A 20,527-nucleotide genomic window follows, 5' to 3' on the forward strand; every position below is an offset into this window, starting at 1 on the left:
CAAGCAATCGAAGCAGCAGCTCGTATCAAAAACATTCAATTTTGTTGGATCCCGAGCCACGCGGGAGTATCGGGTAACGAAGCGGCAGATCGACTCGCAAATGCTGCGAGGAGACAATCACCAAAAAATATACCGATTCCAGCATCAGACGCACTGAGAACCGTCAAAAGAGAACTGCGAGAACATTGGGCAAGACGGTGGTTCAATGAACGTGACGTGAAACTGCGCGAAGTTGAACCCGATACATATCGATGGACCGACCGAGACAACGCTGCAGATCAACGAGTTCTTACCAGACTTCGAATTGGGCATACACGACTAACTCACACCTTCTTGATGGAAAAAGAACCCCCACCCACTTGTGAAACTTGTGGAACAGTACTCGACGTCCGTCACATTCTGCTGCACTGTAGAAAATATGAGGTCACGAGACAAAAACATGGAATAACCGCGACGAATCTCCAACCAATTCTTCAAAACATCGACGAAAACGAGACAAAATTATTACATTATTTAAAAGAAACAGATTTGTACAACTACTGTAAACGAAAATTGTTAACACTTTTAAAAAAGACATGAATGAACCAAAATACTTGGTGTAAAATGTCTCAAATAAACAAACAAACAAACAGACAAGACTTAAAATCGAATTTTTCAAGTTCGGAAGTTTAAGCGGGGGCCTAGTGTGGTTGGTAACGTCTCCGCCAACCACGCTCGACGCCTGGGTTCGAATCCCACCGCCGACATAGGTGTCGATGGTTGTGAAGTGGCGTGATCCACTGACAACCAACCCAACTGGTCTAGATTCAATCCTAGTCGACACCGGGAGATTTTCTGAGGCGAAAAATCTCTGGGATCAGGCCTTCCATCGCATGAGGAAGTAAAGCCGTTGGCGCCGGTCCGTTAATAAACGGGTCGTGAGTTAGGATTCTGGGTGTGGAGTCGCTTTCCTGGGCGTCGGTGATTGGCCACAACAGTGGCGGAACTAGACCGACGGAAAATAAGCGAGAATAAAAAAAAAAAAAAGTTCGGAAGTTTTGTTTCTATTCGCCCCGTTTTACGGTATCCTTTTCTTTCTGTGACCTGAGCGGCGATGGTTTGGTTGTTTTACATTTACGAGCGAAAGCCGACTGTGACACACGCTAAGGAAGCGAGATCAAATGAAAATGGTGACTGTTTACAAGCCTAATCCGATCAAATAAACAGTGTAGTAGGCTCATGTGTATGCAACTGACAACACAGGATAGATTTAGATTTTGTGCCACAGGTTTTTTGAAAATAAAAATGGTAACGTGCAGTGTCCGCAGGTGTAATAGTTATGAAAATGACAGGATAGGAATACTGATCATTATTGCACCAATTGTTCAGCCGGAACATTGGAAACAACATATGATAAATACTGTATCCTGACAAGAAAACTGCAGTAAAATGACCAAGAGTGCTTTTAGCGGCGGATTATACGATAACCTAACAGCAATGGAGTTCACGTATCGGTTGAGATTGTGTATTCTAGGTAACATTTTATTTAACTGTTTACTTCGAAAAGCATATATAATATTTTTTGTCTAATTGTCCCATTCAGGCCGTTGTGATTGCTCCAAACAAGTGAGTGTTGCAGGGAATGAGAGTACATAAGACAATGACAGAAAAGTAGAGAGCGAGAGAGAGAGAGAGAAAGAAAGAAAGACGAAGAATGTCACTATGAAAATGATAATAAGCGTCAGTCTTGTGATTGACCTGATACAACGAACGTCGGATTTAAGCGTACTGTTCTATTTCCCCGAAGGCCCCTTTACCAGACACGACAATGGCGCAGTTCGGAAAGTGTGAACCTTTTTCTGTTCGTTGAAGCGAGGATAGAGACTTGTTTCACTGATATACGAACAAAACGTAGATACGAACGAAGTACGTGGTTCGATCAAGTGTGATATGTATGGTGGTATATGCGTGCTATGGCAGGTCAGACCACATCTGGAAGTTCCCTATCGAACGTGGAGGTATATGTGCGTTACTTACCATTGGTGTAATAGAGAAGTATTGGTTACAGTTTCGAACCTGCATGACAGGATAATTGTTGATGTTCCATGCGTTGCTGGTGGTTACGCTGAAAAAAAAAATTTGATTCCGATCAACTACCAAATGGCAGGATTGGTATCAGAGCGGATGAGTGAATAACAACTTAGATAGTGTTACTCGTATGAAAAGATGTTCAACAGTTTATATCTTTGTTTGCCAAAGCTGTGACCCCTGCGAGGGAATTCTGATTAAAGGAAGCCCCTGTGAGGGTGTTTTTGCCCAGAAAAGTGACCCATGTTAACAAAAAAAACAAGAAAAAAAACCCTGCGAGGTTTTGGTTAATGTAAATTATGCCCTTGTAAAGGCATTCAGAAGAAAGAGACCAGCCCTCGTGCGGGTTGAATTAAAATCTCTGTGAAGATATTTAAAGATATAAATTTATCTGTCCTGGAGTGGATTATTTTCGAACCTCCGCGAAGGTATTTTTTATCCGGGTAACGGTAACAAATAATTAATAGTTTCAAGTGCTTCTGTACCAATACCAATTGCAAAAAAGCTACTATATAATTAGAAAAATACGCGTATAACAGAAGTGTTTCACTGTATTAGTATACAGATTTAATATAGGCACTCATCTCGACGCCTAGCACCTGCGTCAGTGGCTGCCAAACAACAGAAACAAAAAGCATTTATGTGTGCTCCCGCACTTCGTTTATTTTACATCGCTTATACATACATAATCAAATTCGACGTCAAACTATATGAAATAGGTGCAACTGAAATGGGTACGGTCGCATCACTGGTATACGGCGTATACGGCGCACACATGCATGTGTACTTTGTTGTAGATTGTATCTCATACTTTCGTATAAATTTGCGTATTAGTCTTAGTTGTTAAGTGATTATTCATATACATGTAGGTATACAACACATATGTATTCGTTTAGAATTTTTCATTCGATTGCATCAGGGATACCAGATGTGTAGATTCTTCTGCAGAACGCAGATTTCAAGAGTCTAGCGCAAATTTCTGCAGATATTTGTTAAAGTCTCCTTATATTTGCGCAGACTTTCTCAAAATGTGTGCAGATTATTGCAGACTTTTGTCCGCCGAGCGAATTTTTTTTTTCGAATCACGGTTAGATTCTTTTCAGATTTCAAGCAGATTTCCTGGTTTTCGAGCAGTTGCCGAAAACTCTCAAAAAATCTGGCATCTCTGAATTGCATCATCCTTGTATTCGAGTATCTGACACGAGTACAAACAGTTATTTTAATCCGCCGCGTTACGATAATCTAATTATTTTTCTTTGAGACGATCGGTTTTAGTGGTTTTGCCAATGGATGAGTTTTCAAATCGCAGCACTTCTGCGTCCCTCTTGAAGGATATAAATTTTCTAACTGCGGAACTTGAGAAGGAGAAAAGGCGTAGCGCATCTTTAGCAGCTAAATTACGTTTGGTTCGCAACGAGACCAATGCGATGAATCGATGGGTTGAGGAACCGTCAGACGCAAGCGTAAATAGTTTTGTTTTGCGAAAGAACTCAACTGTACGAGTTAACAATGATGATACATCCATTTTACCATCAATGTCGTTCGCTACACTGCAGGTAGCGGAGTTCTAGCCACCCGAAGGTGAAGATGAAATAGACAAAAAATCATTTGAGCAGTGGCGCGATATTCTTGAAGCGTCCATGAAATTTGCAGGTATCACTGATGCGTCGGTGAAGATAAGTATCTTTCGCATGAAAGCGGGAACAAAATTGTTGGAAATTTTGGAAAATACGGTTTCCACTTCCATAGCCCCTGATGAAAACTTACTCCCGTACGCAAATGTAATGCACCGCTTACAAGAGTTCTACGGTTCTCGAGATTATACGTTGCTTCAACGCCAATAGTTACGATCGCTAAAACATAATCTGGGGGAGTCTGATTTAAAGTTTGTAAAACGAGTGGTTGCCGTCGCCAAGTTGTGCGGATTCAACAAGGAACAAATGATTGAAACCGTTGCCGACTTGGTACAGTGCTTCGAACTTAAACGTACGTGAAGCTGCAAGGAAAATTTTGCGAAAGGGAAGTTCTCTAGCAGATCTCCTGAACAGGGTACGAGCGGCAGAAATGGATCGTCAAACTGAAGAGTTAATTGCTGCTAATCATCAGCATATCGCCCCATCTGTAGAAGTTGCAGCCGTTTCTTATGCACGTTCTCGTGCATTTCAAAGATACGGACAGCCGAATGTTTCGTCTAATTTTCGAGGCAGAGGAGTATTTGGTCGGAGCCGTAATCGATTCCCACGCTCAGCTGGGAGCTTCGGAAGAGTTGAAGTACCATGTTGGAGATGCACAAGTAATTTTCATCGACCATATGACTGTCATGCGATAGACAAGGTTTGTCGCCTTTGTCAAGTAAAGGGACACATAGAGCGTGCTTGTCGCAAAGACACGCCGATTTCTAACAAACGCCGTAGAGTTGAAGAGGAAGAATTTGTTCCAACCCAGAAAACAAGAAAGATTGCTGCAGTTGAGGCTTCAGAAGATCATGTGTTAGGCGACAATGATGATTCGAAACCAGTAAGTGAACTTAACTGATATTTTATGTGAATGTGACCGATGATCGATTTATATATTCAAATAAAAAATATGTTTTTGAATATTTTTTTTTGCGTTTGTGCAGTATAATAATTGCTATTTCCCATACTTGTTTTGTGATAAACGAGTTACCTGTCCAAAAACAATTTACTCATGACGTATTACTAATTCCTCTTACAGCGGAATGCTATGTCATTTTGCGACCCCACGGTATTTGTCCGTAGTAAACAAGCAAACGACAAATCAACGGAAAATAATATCTGCGAACCTGCAGAAATAGTTCACTTGGGGGATACGAAAGACAGTACTAAAACTGATGATCTTAGCGAAAATTACTCAAAATTATTGAGCTCAGAGAACAAAACGAACGATGAATCGGCCATATTCTGCTGTGAACCGTATCGCCAAAACACAGAATGCCGGAAAGCGAATTCTAAATTAACGAACATGAGTTGTCTAACTAGTTCGGGGACTAATCAACATGTTGGTTCATCCAGCTTTTCTAACAGTCTGGACAACACAGCAGGTACTGTCGTGGACTAAGTCGCTGGTGTTCCCGTAAAATTTATGATAGATTCCGGAGCTGACGTGAACACAGTAGGCACGGATGTTCTTGATCAGTTGATGAATAATGACCCACTTTACAGTCCAATATACAGTTTTAAAAAAGGGACAGATATACCGTTGAAGGCTTATGCAACCCCAGGATCTATACCAGTAATCGCAACTTTTGTTGCTGAACTGTTCATAACAACAGACCGCCCATGTCACCTGGAGCAATTTTGTCGTTCAAGGCGCAAAACCTCTTCTATGCAGAGGAACAGCAACACGGTATAGCTTGTTACAGATGGGTCTCGATGTGCCAGTGCAAAATATTTCGAGTGTGGGCATACGCGCTTTACCTGGTGAATTGAATGTTGTTTCGGCACAAAACATGTTCCCGAAGTCTAACGTACCGCCTGTTTTGTTGGCGTTTGATAAGAATCTCCCTTCGTCAAGAAACGTTTTCACTAGTTGTTGCGGATTCAGAAAGTAATTTCGAAGCAGTCTATTTGTATGATCAGCTCCTCCGGAAGATCCGGATTTACCTGCCAAGACTTCCAACACAGCTAGGTTGGCTGCAGCTCGACGGTAAACTCCTTCTGGTGTCCGCACCTTCACCTGCCGAATTCGTCCGTCCTGACCTGCGAATACTTCTTCGATAATTCCTCTAGTCCACTGCTTCCGGTTCTTCCCATCAGTTACAAATACCAGATCACCGACTTGGAGAGGTTTCGGGTCGTCGTACCACTTGGTTCGTTTGTTGATTGTGGGCAGATATTCTTTAGACCATCGCTCCCACATACGATCTGCTAGGTATTGCGACCTCTTGTACAAATCCCGCAGAGACTCGGCGAACTTGCTTGTCGAGTAGAACATCAGCATCTCGAACGGTTCCTCGTAAGAAGTGGTTGGGAGTTATCGCTTCCGTACTCGCGGACTCTTCTGGCATGTAAATCAACGGACGCATATTAATCATATCCTCCGCTTCACCTATGGTTGTTTGCAGGATTTCGTCGGTGATTTTTCCCCCATCGATGAAAACTTTAAGCGCCTCCTTACCATACGTTCCCAGATGCCGCCCATATGCGGCGTTCCGGGTGGATTGAAGTTCCACTTTGTTGTGGGGCTTATGCACGCTTCAGCACAGTCGTTGTTTATCTGCTTCAGGATCTCCTTACTTGCTCCTTTGAAATTCGTCCCGTTATCCGAAAAGAACTCCTCTGGACACCCACGTCTACAGATGAACCGTTTGATTGCCATCAAGCACGATTGCGACGACAGAGAATGCGCGATTTCCAAATGAACCGCTCTGATGCTCATACAGGTAAACAAGACTATCCACCTTTTCTCGTGTCTCCTGCCGACGGCTACCTCGATCGGACCGAGGTAGTCCACTCCTACAGCACCAAACGGACGCAATTGTGGCGTGATTCGTCTTACTGGAAGAGGTCCCATCATAGGGTACCGAGGACGACATTTCATAACTTGACACTTCATGCAGCTTCGAGAAACTTGGCGAATCGCAGCGCGCAAATTTGCAATGCGAAATCTCTGCCTAAGTTAATTAAAAACCGTTTCATTATTCGCGTGTCCAAACTTTCCATGATAAGAGAGGATCAACATCTTAGTGATGTCATGGTTTCTGCTTAAAATGATCGGGTACTTTTTGTCAAACGGAAGGTCTTGCGCAGCTTCCATTCTGCCTCCTTCCCTGACAACGCCGTTTTGGTCCAGTACAGGATTAAGCTTGTAGAGTACGCTAGATTTCCCGATCCGTACCAGCGGTTGATCGAGAGATCGATCGTTATTCTTCACCAGCGCAGTTGTTTCATCTGGAAAACTTTCGCTCTGAACTTGTTTCCATAGCACAGTTTCAGCTAAGGCCAATTCGTTTCCCTGCAGCGGCTGACACTCTGTCAACAGATTCGCGCAGATCATGCGCCGCTGTTTACTCGTAGCCCAGTACGTCAGCAGCGGTTCGCCCTTTTTCTTGCGTCTACAGTTAGCCAGAAATCGTATCACCATCGCCGTACTTCTCAGCAGCCTCGTCCACCGAGAGAACCTTGTTCCGTCGATCACACCTTGCACCAACTTCACGTCGTGATGCAGAACGAAGGTTCGGGCTTCTTCTGAAGTTTCTGCGGCTAGCACAGCTTGTGAGGGCCATTTGTCCTCGGAGTTGTAGAGAAAATTAGGGCCGTCCCATCGCCAGTCAACCGGTCTTGTCAGTTCCAATATCTCGCCAACTCGGAAAGCAACGAATTGCTTGAACTTATGTTGATCGGAACAGATCCAACTGCGCACAGTTTGCGAGTTGGTCCATAAAACAAAGCGATCAAATTTGATGAAGTGCATAGTGATGATTGAGTGAAGTAGACGTGCTCCTGTTACAGCTGCCATTAATTCCAGACGCGGAATCGATTGCCGCTTCAGTGGCGCTACTTTGGAACGTGCCATCAGCAGGGTAACACGGACTGTACCATGCACGACCGCCCGCAGATATCCGACGCATCCATAGGCATACTCACTTGCATCCGTGAACATGTGCAATTCTGCTGAGTCGACGTCTGCCCAGGAGGAATCTCCGATATAGCATCGCGGAATTCTAATTGCCTCCACCCGCGGCAGCAGTCCGATCCACCGCTTCCACTTCGGCCAGCTATTATCGTCAATCGCCTCATCCCAAGAGCAGCCGGACCGCCAGAGCTCTTGAATTAGGATTTTTCCTTGAACCGTAAAGGGGGCCAGCAAACCGAATCGAAAAACCCCATAACGCAGCTCAGAACTATTCTCTTTGTCGGACGCCGACTGCCCGTAAGGTATTCTTGCAGTTGTTCGCGATGCTCCGTAGAGAACGAAAACGTGTCCTGACTAGGGCTCCAGACTATTCCCAGCACTCTTTCGTTTCCGGTCGACTTCACCAGACCGAGATAGACATCTTGAGCAGGTTCTGTTTCTCCGAGACTTCGGCGAACTGTCGAGGAATTTGGAACCCAATTGCGGATCTCAAACCCTGCCTTCGACTGGACGAAAGTGATCTCCTTGGCTCGACGAATCGCTTCTTCTTCGGTGTCGACGCTATCGAAATAGTCGTCGACATAATGGCGTTTGATTATTGCTGCTGCAGCTTCCGGATATTCTGAGGCGTATTCCGTTGCATTCTTGTTTTTCACGAATTGGGCCGAGCACGGAGAGCATGTCCCAAATATCGCTACGTCCATCACGTAGACACTTGGCGAAACCTCTTTGTTCATCCTGAACAAGAAACGCTGAGCTTGTTTGTCGGTGGCTATGATTCTGAGCTGGTGGTACATCTCGCGCGTATCGCCCCCAAACGCAATCCTACGTTTCCTGATACCAGCGAGAACGGTCACCAACGGAACGAACAGATCCGGTCCCGTTAACGTCACCTCCCCCTTGATCCTTTTAAAGCGGACCCATTCGCGTTTGTCGCCGGCTGGGAGTTTATCCACCAAATCTTGGATCAATATTGGGTTGACCAGGTGTTGTTGCAAATCTGCCGCCTCCAAATGCTCACAAAGCTGTTCTATGGCATTTCCGAATAGGATGAACGTTGCCAGTTTATCCGGCTTCGGTGATTCGATCTTCTTGATGCGATGTAAATGACTTTGAAGAATGAGTTCAGGACGACCGTAGAGTTGGCGAAGTTTTTCGATTGCTTTTGGGACGGATTTCGGTAGTATCAACCGACCTCGGACACTTTCCAAGGCGGGACCTTTCAGACTTTCCTGAAGCCTCACCAAGTTTTCTACATCAGTAAACCCGCATGCCTCGTTCGATGCTTGGTACGTCCCGTAAAAAAATGGCCAATCTTCCGGCTTTCCGGTGAACACTGACAGTTTTTTCGTCACACCGCTTCTAGATGCAAGCTGCATCTTTGTTGGACTAGCATGCTGCTGCCCCAGCCCGTTTTGAAACTGGCTGTCAACTTGTTCACGATTCTTCTTTGGGGTACTAGACGATGATCCATCCACGTTTTGATCCGCTTGATGGTCCACGAAATCGCTCTCGGAATCTTCACTTTCGTCTTGCTCACCGGCTCCAGCAATTCCACTTGCAGACGCGACCTCCTGTTTATTCAGCTTCTTCGGTTTTTGGTTTCGTTTCAACGATTCAGTAATTGGTGGCTTTTCGGCATTCACATTGGAGACTGATACCGGAAAATACAATCCTAGCCCTCGGGCATTCTCATCCATGATATTTACTTCCTCTTCATATTCGTCACGAATACACTTCATTCACCGGCGTTAATTTGCTTTGTCCGCTAGAGCACGATTCAGCATCTTTTTCTCGATCCAATTCCTGCTCTTTTAATTCCTGTTCTTGATGCATCTGTATTTCCTTCAGCTCCAATTTAAACTGCATTTCCCTTTCCTTCAGGATCCTCTCCATGTCCAATTCCTCCAACCTCTTCTTATGCTCCTCTTCCATAGCCTTTAACTTCTGTTCTCCAGTGTGAGCACCGTTTCTGACTTCATTTTCTTGGTATCTGTTTTTTTCTGATACTTTTTGGCCGCCTCTTGGCAAGCGGTCTCCTTGCAGAACCACCGTTTTTTCTTTTTAAGGGCTTCCGTCACATTCACACATCGATAGTGAAACCAGTTATCACACGAATCGCATCCTACCATTGGCTCATTCTCCGTTGAGGTAGTTTTACAGGCCGCACAGGGCGTAAGCGTAAGATCCAGCTCCTCCTGATTAGAGTGATTTGAGGTTAGATCCGTCTGACTCATTACTTTTTTGAGTTTGTTGCGGATTCAGGAAGTAATTTTGAAGCAGTCTATTTGTATGATCAGCTCAAACTACAAAATATTTAATTTATTATTAGTTTTCAACATATTTTGTTCTAGTTTTTCATTTGCTTACAAAGTAGTTTCTTTTTCTACCCTCGTGCTCACACCTAATCTTCCTTCTTTTTGCTTTTCCTCGCCTAAATGTATAGTTTCCATATAAATTTCATGGCACTGCTTAAATTAATTTCTTACTCACGCCTTTTTAACTGTAGCTTACTCCAATTTTATTTAAATGTTCAATCTTCCAGGAACTTTATTGATTTTGCCGTATCATTCGTTTAAACCAGCTTGCCTGTGTAAACAAATCTAATAAAATCTGTTTTTTCCGTAATTCGTTTGAGGTTTTCTGTTAGGCTTACTTACAGTAACTAGATAAGTTTTTCCAACGTACAAATTAACTTTTGAAGTAGAATACTTCTCTCAGGAAGTTCGGCTACATAGGGATGTGAAATGAAAATCTAAAACCGAAAAAAGTGGAAAATATGTCCAATTTCAAATGCTAATAAATCGGTTAGTATTCGATGGATTTCTTTCGTTCTTGCAGCAATAGATTGGAAAATCTTCTAAGATTCTTCCCAAAGTAAGATAATTGTAATTTTATTATTCACACTATTGTACTAGTCAAGCCTTGTCAAAACGAAAAATTCGACCTCTGATTGGTCGTTATATGCTTGCTTCCCAAACACGGTCGACAGGATCATATACCTTGCAATTGAAAACATGCTATTGGGCCGCTCATAATAGTTCTAGACAGCGACAACAGCAGTCGTCCTTCAAAACAATAGTTAGTAGTTTTTTTGTAGGGCGTGAATTTGACCACTATGCCAAAGGTCAAATATTTGACCATAGAGCTTTCTGACAGCTGTCACACTAAACGCGGGTTGTTTGCCTCATAAATGACTCTTGCTTATATCTATCGGGGTTAAAAAAGTCGAAATTTGTAGTTTTTTTTGAGTCCTGGGCTTGGTGGTTGAGCTCCTATCTTGGATTCTTATAGCTTCACGGAATCCTAAGATGGAGCCACAAAACTATTGTATGAGAGTTTTGACAGCCCAAGGGCGCGTGTTCCCGGGTGGCGGATGGGAGCTAAGGGAGATGATGAGAGTCAGATACCTATGTTGTAGTCTTTCCTACTCTGATCTCGGCAATCTCCTATGTGAGAAAGTTTCTTAAAATATTAATTAACACTAAAGAATTTTTCTCACACGTGGGTGGACCAGACCACTTAGAGCTCTTTTCTGGTCTATATCCATGAATGCATTGCAGTCCCACATGATACTTCGTTACTTATTAGATAGAATGAATTAGGGGCCATCCACATACCACGTGGACAGGTTTTTAACGATTATTACTAGAGATGCACCGAATAGCACTATTCGGCCTTCGGCCGAATACCGAATAACCTTTTTTCCATTATTCGGTGAGACGATTCCATTATTCGGTGCCGACATTAAAAGATTTAGGTTTTGGCCGTGTTATGATTTACAGCTTGAAAAACACCAACAATAACAAACGTACAAACAAAAAAACGTCACCCGTGGATTGCCTTATTGTTTGAAGTTTAAATTGTTTCTTTCGCTTTCTAATTGTTCATGTACGAAAACGATTGAAAATTGTCCGAACTATTCCACAAGAAATAATAAATTTTGCGCCTATGGAAAAAGGCACGCTAATCCGTGGCGCACCTACTTTTGTTCTTATTTGAGTTGTCGTTTAAAAATGATGTTTTTGAAGATTATGGTTAACACAATTTAAAAGTTTGTGTTACAACTACATATTGAGTGTTTTTGAAAAAAAAAAAAAAAACAAAATGCGAGAAATGAACGAGAACTGAGGATGTGATCTTGGCTCAGAAAAAATATACCTCATCCAGACAAGACATGAAATATTGTGTGGAGATTGCGGTTCGTGTTCCGTTTTAATGATATACCGTCAAACGACACTCCCGTATCAAAGAGATGCACACTGTCAATCGTTTAGCGATGTTATTTCGGCCTATTTCTGTCTAATTCGTTCATTTATGTTGAGAAATATTATTACAAGATCAATGATATAAATAATGTCCAGAATACACGCAGTCAACGTGCGTAATTCTCATTTCTAGAGAAAATGTCAAAATCCGTTGTGGAAAATAACGTCGTGATGGCGATACCGTAAAACGGGGCGAATAGAAACAGTCTGCGATATATCTTACAGTGTACAAAAAATACTATAATGAATATAAAAGTTTTAAAACATGGGTCTTGCCTCCCTTTATTAAGGGTGTAACGTCCATTTTAATAAAATAAGTAATTCATTGTTTTATTGAAAAAAATGTTACATGTTTCTATTCACCCCGTATAGGGGCGAATAGAAACACTCGCAATAAAATACGTTTTCCTTGTTCTGATAGAAAATTCTAGTTTTAATTTTAAGAAAACAGAACAATTGCAATCATATTTATTGATATGAGAGGCAAGAAAACGATATAAAATATCAAAATAGTGGAAATGTTCGGTTTATTACTTCATGTTTGTTATCTTATGAATGAATATGTTCTATTAAGGTCCTTATTAGGAACAGAAGAACTCGGGGTTGGGTCAAGCATTTCCACCGGTCTGGCATTTTCCGGTGTTTCATCTAGGACACGACATCCGGGAACATTTTGTCTTGGTGGAACTGAAACCTTGATTCATATTTCTCGGGTCAGTCCATGTCGAGCATCATGCAGCAGATAAATCAGACTTTCATCACGTTTTTGGAAACTAGCGTGCTGGTCTACTGGATTGAAGTCTAGATGTAACATCCGATTTATCACAGAGTAGTTGATTCTAAATTTCGTAACCGCTTGACAAGGAAACAGTTTTTTTGCGTAAAATCTCAACAGCAACAGCCGGAGCGAATACGTTTTTGGACTTTTTTGTTGGTAAGTCCTGACCACCATGGGCTGAAAATACACAAAACATGTTCCAGACATCATTTTACATATAAAACATTAGCATTTCTCAAATCCACATGTTTTGGTACAAAAAATAGGCACTACGGCGTTGTTTCTATTCGCCCCGTTAATCTGAGAACCGCGAGTTTTCCATGAAACATAGGTAACGTGGTGATGAATAACTTACGGCAATCCTTTAATTCACCGTAAAAACTTGAAATGCTTAACTACCGACCCAGTATATCTCACGAACAAGTTCTAAGTGAAGCAGAATGGCTTCCACAGATAAAGTTTTCTGGTACTCGAAAACGTTCAGAATTTGAGCCCCCATTTTGCATTTTTATAAGCAAACCGACAGTAGTGCTGTTAACCTAAAAATGGGTTTGCAGGACTTGTTTATTATTGAACTATCCAAGAAAATATTTTTTGCATGGTTTTCAAATGTAATCGAAGACTTAAAATTGCATTTTTCAAGTTCGGAAGTTTTGTTTCTATTCGCCCCGTTTTACGGTACTCATTTAACATTTTTGTTTAAGAATGTATTCAGACAGCGAACCTTGGTAGCGTCAGAGGAAGAAGAAGACGATTATCGCAGTGAAAAGTGGTTCTACCGTGACCATTTCGAAGCCTCACCGGATGACTTCATCGCTGTTTCTGTTTACACTCTAAAGCCTGGATTACACTCATTGACTAAGCGTCAAAAATTTGACAGATAAAAATTTGGTAAAAGATAATTGTTTGCCACTCTTCAATTTTTACATGTGGCAAACAACAATCATGATGTCAAATAAACTTGATCATAATGTCAGAAGGTCAAATATTCGATCACAGGCTTAGAGTGTACTACAGGCTTAAAGCCTTTGACCAATGGTCAAATATTTGACCTTCTGACATAATGGTCAAATTTATTTGACATGATGGTTGTTGTTTGCCCGTGTCTGCCCCATGTAAAAATTGGAGAGTGACCAGGGGAATGGCAACATTCAATCTCTTTCTATGTTGAATGAGTGAAGAGTCTTCCCGACTAAAATGAAAAGTTGCTGGGAAGTTTTGCTGGGCGCCTGCCTCGGGACATCATGATTGTTAATTACCCGTCATTGCCATATTTAAAAATTGGAGAGTGACAGTTTTCTTCGACCAAATTTTTACGTCAAAAAGTGACAAATATTCGACGCCTGGCCAGAGTGTAAGAAAGTATGTTTAGTTGCAAAAAAGAATTTCGCTCTTCAGACAGATAAATCCACACAGATTTTCCACAAAATTCTCAGATTTTTTTATACTATAGAAATATGCATATTTCTTCAATTCCAAAACGCTGATCAAAACGTGTCATCCCTGTATACTGCCGTTCCAATCATAAGGTATGTTTAGACTATCTGATTTTTTCATCAGATTCGAGCTGATTGCTCGAAAATATATCGAATGCAATGTTGGTTTACGTTTACACCTATTCGATATTGTGATTCGACATGCCGTTCGATTTGTCGAAGGGAATAGGAACGTTTCTATTTTTCGTTCGACTCCAAGAACATAGCAACCTTTGAATTTTTTTTAGTTTTTTGTTTTGGCTTTTCATAACAAACATCATTTTCGTTTTTTGTGTCCTGGCAAATATTCAAATGGAGGAAAAATGACATTCATTTGGCAGTTCTTCCTCTCGACTTATGCAAGCAGTGTGAACACCGCCATACAAACGGGTTTGACAAAGTATGTCGAACGGTAAATCGAGCAGACTACCGATTTCTGCCGTAGTCAAAATCAGACCGACATGTCTAATAGTCTAAACGTACCTATAGTAGTCCCATATTCTACACAAACCTTATGCACAACTATGCTTGAAATTGCATAACTGAGCATATGTTTGAATATGAGAAGCAAACACAATCACCTGATTATTGACCTCTTTTTGACCTTAGTTGCTAAAAGGACTTTGTTTCTTTGACTTTTGTATATTCACGTTCCGTGTGAGCAATGTGAGACTGTAGGCATATGATTTTTTTTTTTCACGATAACCGCATGTAAAACATAACAGAACTTGCTTCGTAAGCTTATGTGATAATTATTTAGGTAAAGTGTATATTTACCCTGAATTTGATGCTTGGGTTGAGGTAATTGAATAAATACGCAGTTTATGAGCAATATCCTTCAGTTCCTCAATAGTTTTAGCTTCGGGTTTATGATATGTAGGCATTTTACAGTACAGAGACTCACTTTCAACTACCGGTAAAAAAAATTGAGAGCAAAGACCACAACGCTCACGTAAACTTCAAGTGTTTTTTAGACTGCGCTAGTAATGGGAAAGTTATCGATATTTATCGTTAATATCGATAATTGCTTCATATCGATAATATCGTTTAATTTTAGCGCTAACGATAATTATCGATAAGTCGCAGGCGGCAGTTCAGGTGGCACAAGGTATTTTAAATATGCGAATTATTTCTTGCACTTGCTAAGGGCATCCTTAACAGTGCGGTACCATTTAAGTTAGGGGCCGTTCCTAAACCACGTGGTCATAAAGAGGGGGGCGGGGGGGGGGGGGGGGGTTTGTCGAAAGACCACGAAAAACCACGCACGGTGGTGGGGGGGTTAACGAAGTGACCACGTGGTCTTTTTTCCTAACTTAAGTTTTATTGTTGCCGCCAAGTCAAGAATGAAGCTTTTGCATTTTAGAAATGTAGAATGTACTGAAAGCTTAATAATAAAAATGTAAAAAATTTAAGCGAATTTTTGGCACTTGACAAATCAAAAGACCACGTGGTTAAAGTTGCAAGGGGGGGGGGGGGGGTTGGCCAAAATACCACGAAAGACCACGGGGGGGTACGGGGGGTTTAAAAAGTGATCAAAATATGACCACGTGGTTTAGGAACGTCCTCTGTTGGGTTTCACGTTTTCGGCCAAGACAAGTAAAAACAGTTTCGAACAGCAGTTTCACTTTAAACAGCTTCAACTAGAATTAGTTTTATTTAATCGGTGAATTGTAACAAATAAATTTAGCTTACAAATCTAGTTTTTCCTTGCATGCGATTTCCCCAACCTTAAACTGCCTGAATTATTACCAACGACTGTAATTAAAATACAATTAGGTATCGGTATCACTTCTCGCATCTTTATTCGCTTACTGCAACACTATCTTTCACTTCCAACTGATCTATCTTTCCGAACTTCACTTTTACTATCAAATTTTCTACTAATCTCCCGTAAATTCTATCTTTAACCACGCCAGAATCTCTTTTTACCTTCCTGCTTTTACAGTATCTGTTTGTTTACAATTTTTCTATGCTTCTATGCTCCAACACTTTTCTTTCTGTCATTTCTACGCCTTAACCCACTGACATTTCTTGGTATTCAAGCATGCAGCGACGCGGCTGAAACATAACCAGTGTGGCCAGAACATTCCCCGGCCCGTAACCCTGTCCCAGGAGTGCTATCCGGCTCAGAGTTACCTTCTTGAATCTCCATCACTGCTAGTTTCGCTGTCGCTCGCTTGAACCTTCCGCTTTTCGTTCGCACCCATGCCTGTCGAACCCGTCCGTCACCTGACACGATGGGTTCCTCCACCACTCCTCGAATCCAGCACTTTCGGCTGTTACCTTCCACGACGTACACCAAATCTCCAGATTTCAACGGTCTAGTCTCGCCGAACCATTTTGTCCTCTGATTTAGCGAGGGAACATACTCCTTTATCCATCTCTCCCACATCACGTTGGCTAACTGCTGTGAACGCTGAAACGCGTCCCGAAGTGCTTTTGCTGTATGTACAACTGGTGAACCTGCGTAAGGCTGGTTCGGTGAGGTACCCCTCAAAAGGTGGTTCGGGGTGAGTGCTTCAGCTTCCTCTGTCTGCTGTGAAACGTAGGTGAGCGGACGAGAATTTATTATGTCCTCCGCCTCGACAATAGTTGTTTTCAGAATCTCATCCGTTACACGCCTGCCGTCGTCAAGAGCCGTCAGCATACAAACGTACAAGACGCTCCCATACGCCCATATGGGGTGTTGCTGGCGGATTAAACGTCCACTTTGTCCGAGCGTTTGTAATTTGATCGGCGCAGTCGTCTCCTATTCCCCGAACAACTTCTAGCACTTCTTTGCTAGCTCCTCGCAGATTGGTTCCGTTATCGGAAAAGAATTCGCACGGCCAACCACGACGACCCACGAACCGATATACTGCCATTAGGCACGACTGAGTAGTCAACCCGTGTGCCACTTCCAAATGCACCGCGCATGTTACCAGACAGGTAAAAAGCGCGATCCACCGTTTTTCTGTTCGGCGCCCAACAGTAACATCAAACGGTCCCAAATAATCGACTCCAACGAAGCTGAACGGACGAAGGTTTTGGCGTGAGTCTCTGTACCGGCAGCGGAGCCATACGCGGAACTTGAGGCCGACTACGATGCACCTTGCACCAAACGCATGAAGACGATACCTTTCGAACTACCGCATCCACGTGTGGAATGTAATACAATTGCCTCAGCTGGTTTTTCACCGCCTGGCGGTATCCATGTCCACTCCTCTCGTGATAATGTTGAACAATCAACCACGTAATTCTATGATTGTTCGGCAGAATCGCTGGAAAACGTAAATTAAACGGAAGAAAGTCTGCTCGCTCAACTCGTCCCTCCATGCGGATCAGGCCACTCTCATCGAGCAACGGAGTCAGTTTGTACAACGGACTAGACCTTTCGATGGTTATCCACTGATCAGTCGGACATCCCTGTTTCGTTTCAGTACCGTCAGTTCATCGATAAAGTTTTCCACCTGCGCCATTTTCAACAAAAATAGTTCCGCTTGTTGGTACTCGCTTTGCTGAAGCGGCCGCCTGATCGACGCGCCTTTTCTTAACTTAAGTACCTTCGCCTGCTTGTTCGTTGCACGCAGTACCTCAATCGGCAACCCGGCAACGTTTCTTTTACAATTCGATACGAAACGAAGTACGCACGCCATAGTTCGTACTAACACCGTCCATTTAGAGAAGCGGCCAGGATCCACGAGAACATCCGATTCTTTCACCTCATGCAGCAATAGATGGATTCTCAGTTCCTCTGTCGTGTTTGCCGGCGGCAGTTCTCTTTTCGGCCACCCTTCTTCACTTTGGTACAAAAATGCTGGTCCGCGAACCCACGAACTGTTAGGATGCATATCCGGATCCTTGCCCCACTTCGTAAGCTGGTCTGCAACGTTAACTCTGGTCGGTACCCAGCGCCAATCGGTTAACCTCGTCAGAGTAAGAATCTTGCCAATCCGGAACCCCACGAACTGTCTGTACCTTCGCTGATCGGATCGAATCCACGATAGCACTACGCTCGCGTCGATCCAGTAAAAAATTTTCCCAATAACGATGTTGTGGTTCTCGAGCACAGCCCGCGACAACCGTGCTCCCAAAACAGCAGCCAGAAGCTCTAGTCGTGGGATCGAGATCTGCTTCAGTGGTGCCACCTTAGATCGACTCATGATCAACGCACACCTTACTTCTCCTTGCACGATCGCCCTGAAATACGCTACACACCCGTACGCTGTCTCGCTAGCATCAGCGAATACGTGCAACTGCAGATTCGTTATTTCGTTAGACTTTGCACCTCCAAAATAACTCCTTGGCAGCTTGAACGACCCAACGTTTCGCATCATCTGTATCCAGCGCAGCCATTTCTGGAACGATACTTCATCGATCCTAGCATCCCATTCACAGCCATTTCTCCAAAGATCCTGGACCAACATTTTTTCACATATGGTAATCGGTGTGAGGAATCCCATGGGATCTAATTGAGCCATCACAAAGCTGAGAACCGCCCGCTCCGTCGCATGTTCCACGCCATTGAGGATTCTGAGGAAATCCGTCTTTGAAGCGGTAGCGAAACAAAAACTATCATCCACCGGTTCCCAAACGATCCCTAGAACACGCTCGTACTCCGTGCCTTTGTCTCGACTGAAATGCACTGCTGTGTCTGCACTACGTTCGCCGATTCTCTGCAGAAGCTCCTCCGAATTCGACACCCAGTTTCGTAAGTGAAATCCTCCCTTCGAGTGAATATATTGCACTTGCCTTGCCCGTTCGACTGCCTCCTCGACGGTATCTACACTGTCGTAGTAGTCATCCACGTAGTGCTTCTCTATTATAGCTACCGCTGCTTCCGGGAACTCTTTTTCGAACTGTTTCGCATTTAGATTTTTAACGAACTGCGCTAAACATGGCGAACACGTTGCACCGAAAGTTGCCACGTCCATCACATATACTTGCGGTGCTCCAGTTGAGTCACTGCCAAACATGAAACGCAGCGCTTGCTTATCTTCAGTCCGGATTTTTAACTGGTGATACATCTCCTGGATGTCCCCTCCGAAAGCCACTGGACCTTGTCGGAACCCGCAAACGACTTTGGGAAGTGGTACCAGCATATCCGGTCCCTTCAGTAACGCTGAGTTCAGCGAAACACCTCCAACTGACGCAGCTGCATCCCAAACCAGGCGTACTTTACCAGGTTTCCGCGGATTTATCACCACGTTCATCGGTAGGTACCACACCGTCGAGCTAGGAGTTTCTACGATCTCTTCTGCAGTTATTTTATGAGCGTAGCCCCTCTTTTGGTAGTCCACAATCTGCTGGCAGACGTTCTGTTTCAACGCTGGATCCTTCTCCAGTTTTCGTTCGAGTGCCCTCATTCTCCGCACAGCCATCGGATAGCTGTCAGGAAACCATCGCTCATCTTTTCGCCACAGTAACCCTGTTTCGAAACGATCGCCCACCCTCCTCGTTGTCGTTTCGAGAATTTCTCGAGCACGTTTCTCGTCGACCGGTTCCGGCGCGGTGAACGGTGTAACCGCTGTCTCATCCATCTCATATTGTTTCCGAATAAGGTCGTGCAGCTCTTGGTTGCTCACTCGTGCCCCTGAATGCAGATTCAGATATGTGTGGACACTGGTCTTACGTTTTTCCGACCCATAAATCGTCCAGCCGAGCCTCGACCGTACTGCGATAGGTTCACTTGGTCTACCGATGCGCGACTCCAATGGCGCGAATAGATATAGGTTGTCTAAACCTATAAGAATCTTGGGCAGCTCCGACGGATAATCCTTAGTTGGTACTTCAGCCAAATGCTGATACCGTTTCGCCACTTCCGCAAGCCGTACGTTTTGCTTTGGCAACTGCAACTCCGAAACCGTCCTAGTATTGAACAACGGGAACTTCTCCTTCGAGCCTTTCGCGTATATCATTATTCCACCCTCCTGGACCTGTTCTCGTAACGGTTGATGTTGCCCGTCCAAGTGACGATCAGGGGCTCTAGCATACCCTCCGCTCTCAACTGCTTGGCTACCGAATCATCCACCAACGTAGTTGACGAGCCTTCGTCAAGAAACTCCAACGTATCAAACTGCCGACTTTCGTAGTAAAGAGTTATCTGCATCATCCGAAAGATCACCGCATTATCAGCATTCTTCATCGCATTACATTCCGCCTTCTGCAACTGAACCGATTCTTCGACTCGATGCAACAGTGGATGATGGTTGCGCTGACAATTCCGAATCGTGCACCGAGACTTCGACACACATCGCCCATTAGCGTGTTTATTAAGGCATAGCCCACATAGCTTCTGCCTCTCAATTTCCCTCAGCCGCTCCCCCACATTCATTCGTCTGAACCTTTCGCATGACTTGATCAGA

At 43.5% G+C, this 20,527-nt stretch overlaps 2 protein-coding genes and 2 long non-coding RNA genes across 4 annotated transcripts; all 4 read right to left on the reverse strand.

Annotated features, from left to right (window-relative positions):
- Positions 1–6,705: 6,705 nt before the first annotated feature.
- LOC129720033 (uncharacterized) lies at positions 6,706–8,934 on the reverse strand. Its single transcript, XM_055671445.1, has 3 exons — positions 8,929–8,934; positions 7,949–8,753; positions 6,706–7,871 (listed from the first exon to the last, which is right to left on the reverse strand). The coding sequence occupies exons 1-3, from the start codon at positions 8,932–8,934 to the stop codon at positions 6,706–6,708; spliced, it is 1,977 nt and encodes a 658-aa protein (XP_055527420.1).
- A 75-nt stretch (positions 8,935–9,009) lies between these two features.
- Positions 9,010–10,371, reverse strand: LOC129721173 (uncharacterized). Its single transcript, XR_008727359.1, has 3 exons — positions 10,156–10,371; positions 10,033–10,096; positions 9,010–9,968 (listed from the first exon to the last, which is right to left on the reverse strand). It is a non-coding gene; the product is annotated as an uncharacterized LOC129721173 (long non-coding RNA).
- Positions 10,372–15,749: 5,378 nt separating this feature from the next.
- On the reverse strand, positions 15,750–16,614 carry LOC129721172 (uncharacterized). Its single transcript, XR_008727358.1, has 3 exons — positions 15,996–16,614; positions 15,876–15,938; positions 15,750–15,823 (listed from the first exon to the last, which is right to left on the reverse strand). It is a non-coding gene; the product is annotated as an uncharacterized LOC129721172 (long non-coding RNA).
- A 949-nt stretch (positions 16,615–17,563) lies between these two features.
- Positions 17,564–20,080, reverse strand: LOC129720034 (uncharacterized). Its single transcript, XM_055671448.1, has one exon. The coding sequence runs from the start codon at positions 20,078–20,080 to the stop codon at positions 17,564–17,566; it is 2,517 nt and encodes an 838-aa protein (XP_055527423.1).
- Between the last annotated feature and the right edge of the window lie 447 nt (positions 20,081–20,527).

Source organism: Wyeomyia smithii, chromosome 2 (genome assembly GCF_029784165.1).
Source record: "Wyeomyia smithii strain HCP4-BCI-WySm-NY-G18 chromosome 2, ASM2978416v1, whole genome shotgun sequence".
Classification (NCBI taxonomy): Eukaryota; Metazoa; Arthropoda; class Insecta; order Diptera; family Culicidae; genus Wyeomyia; species Wyeomyia smithii.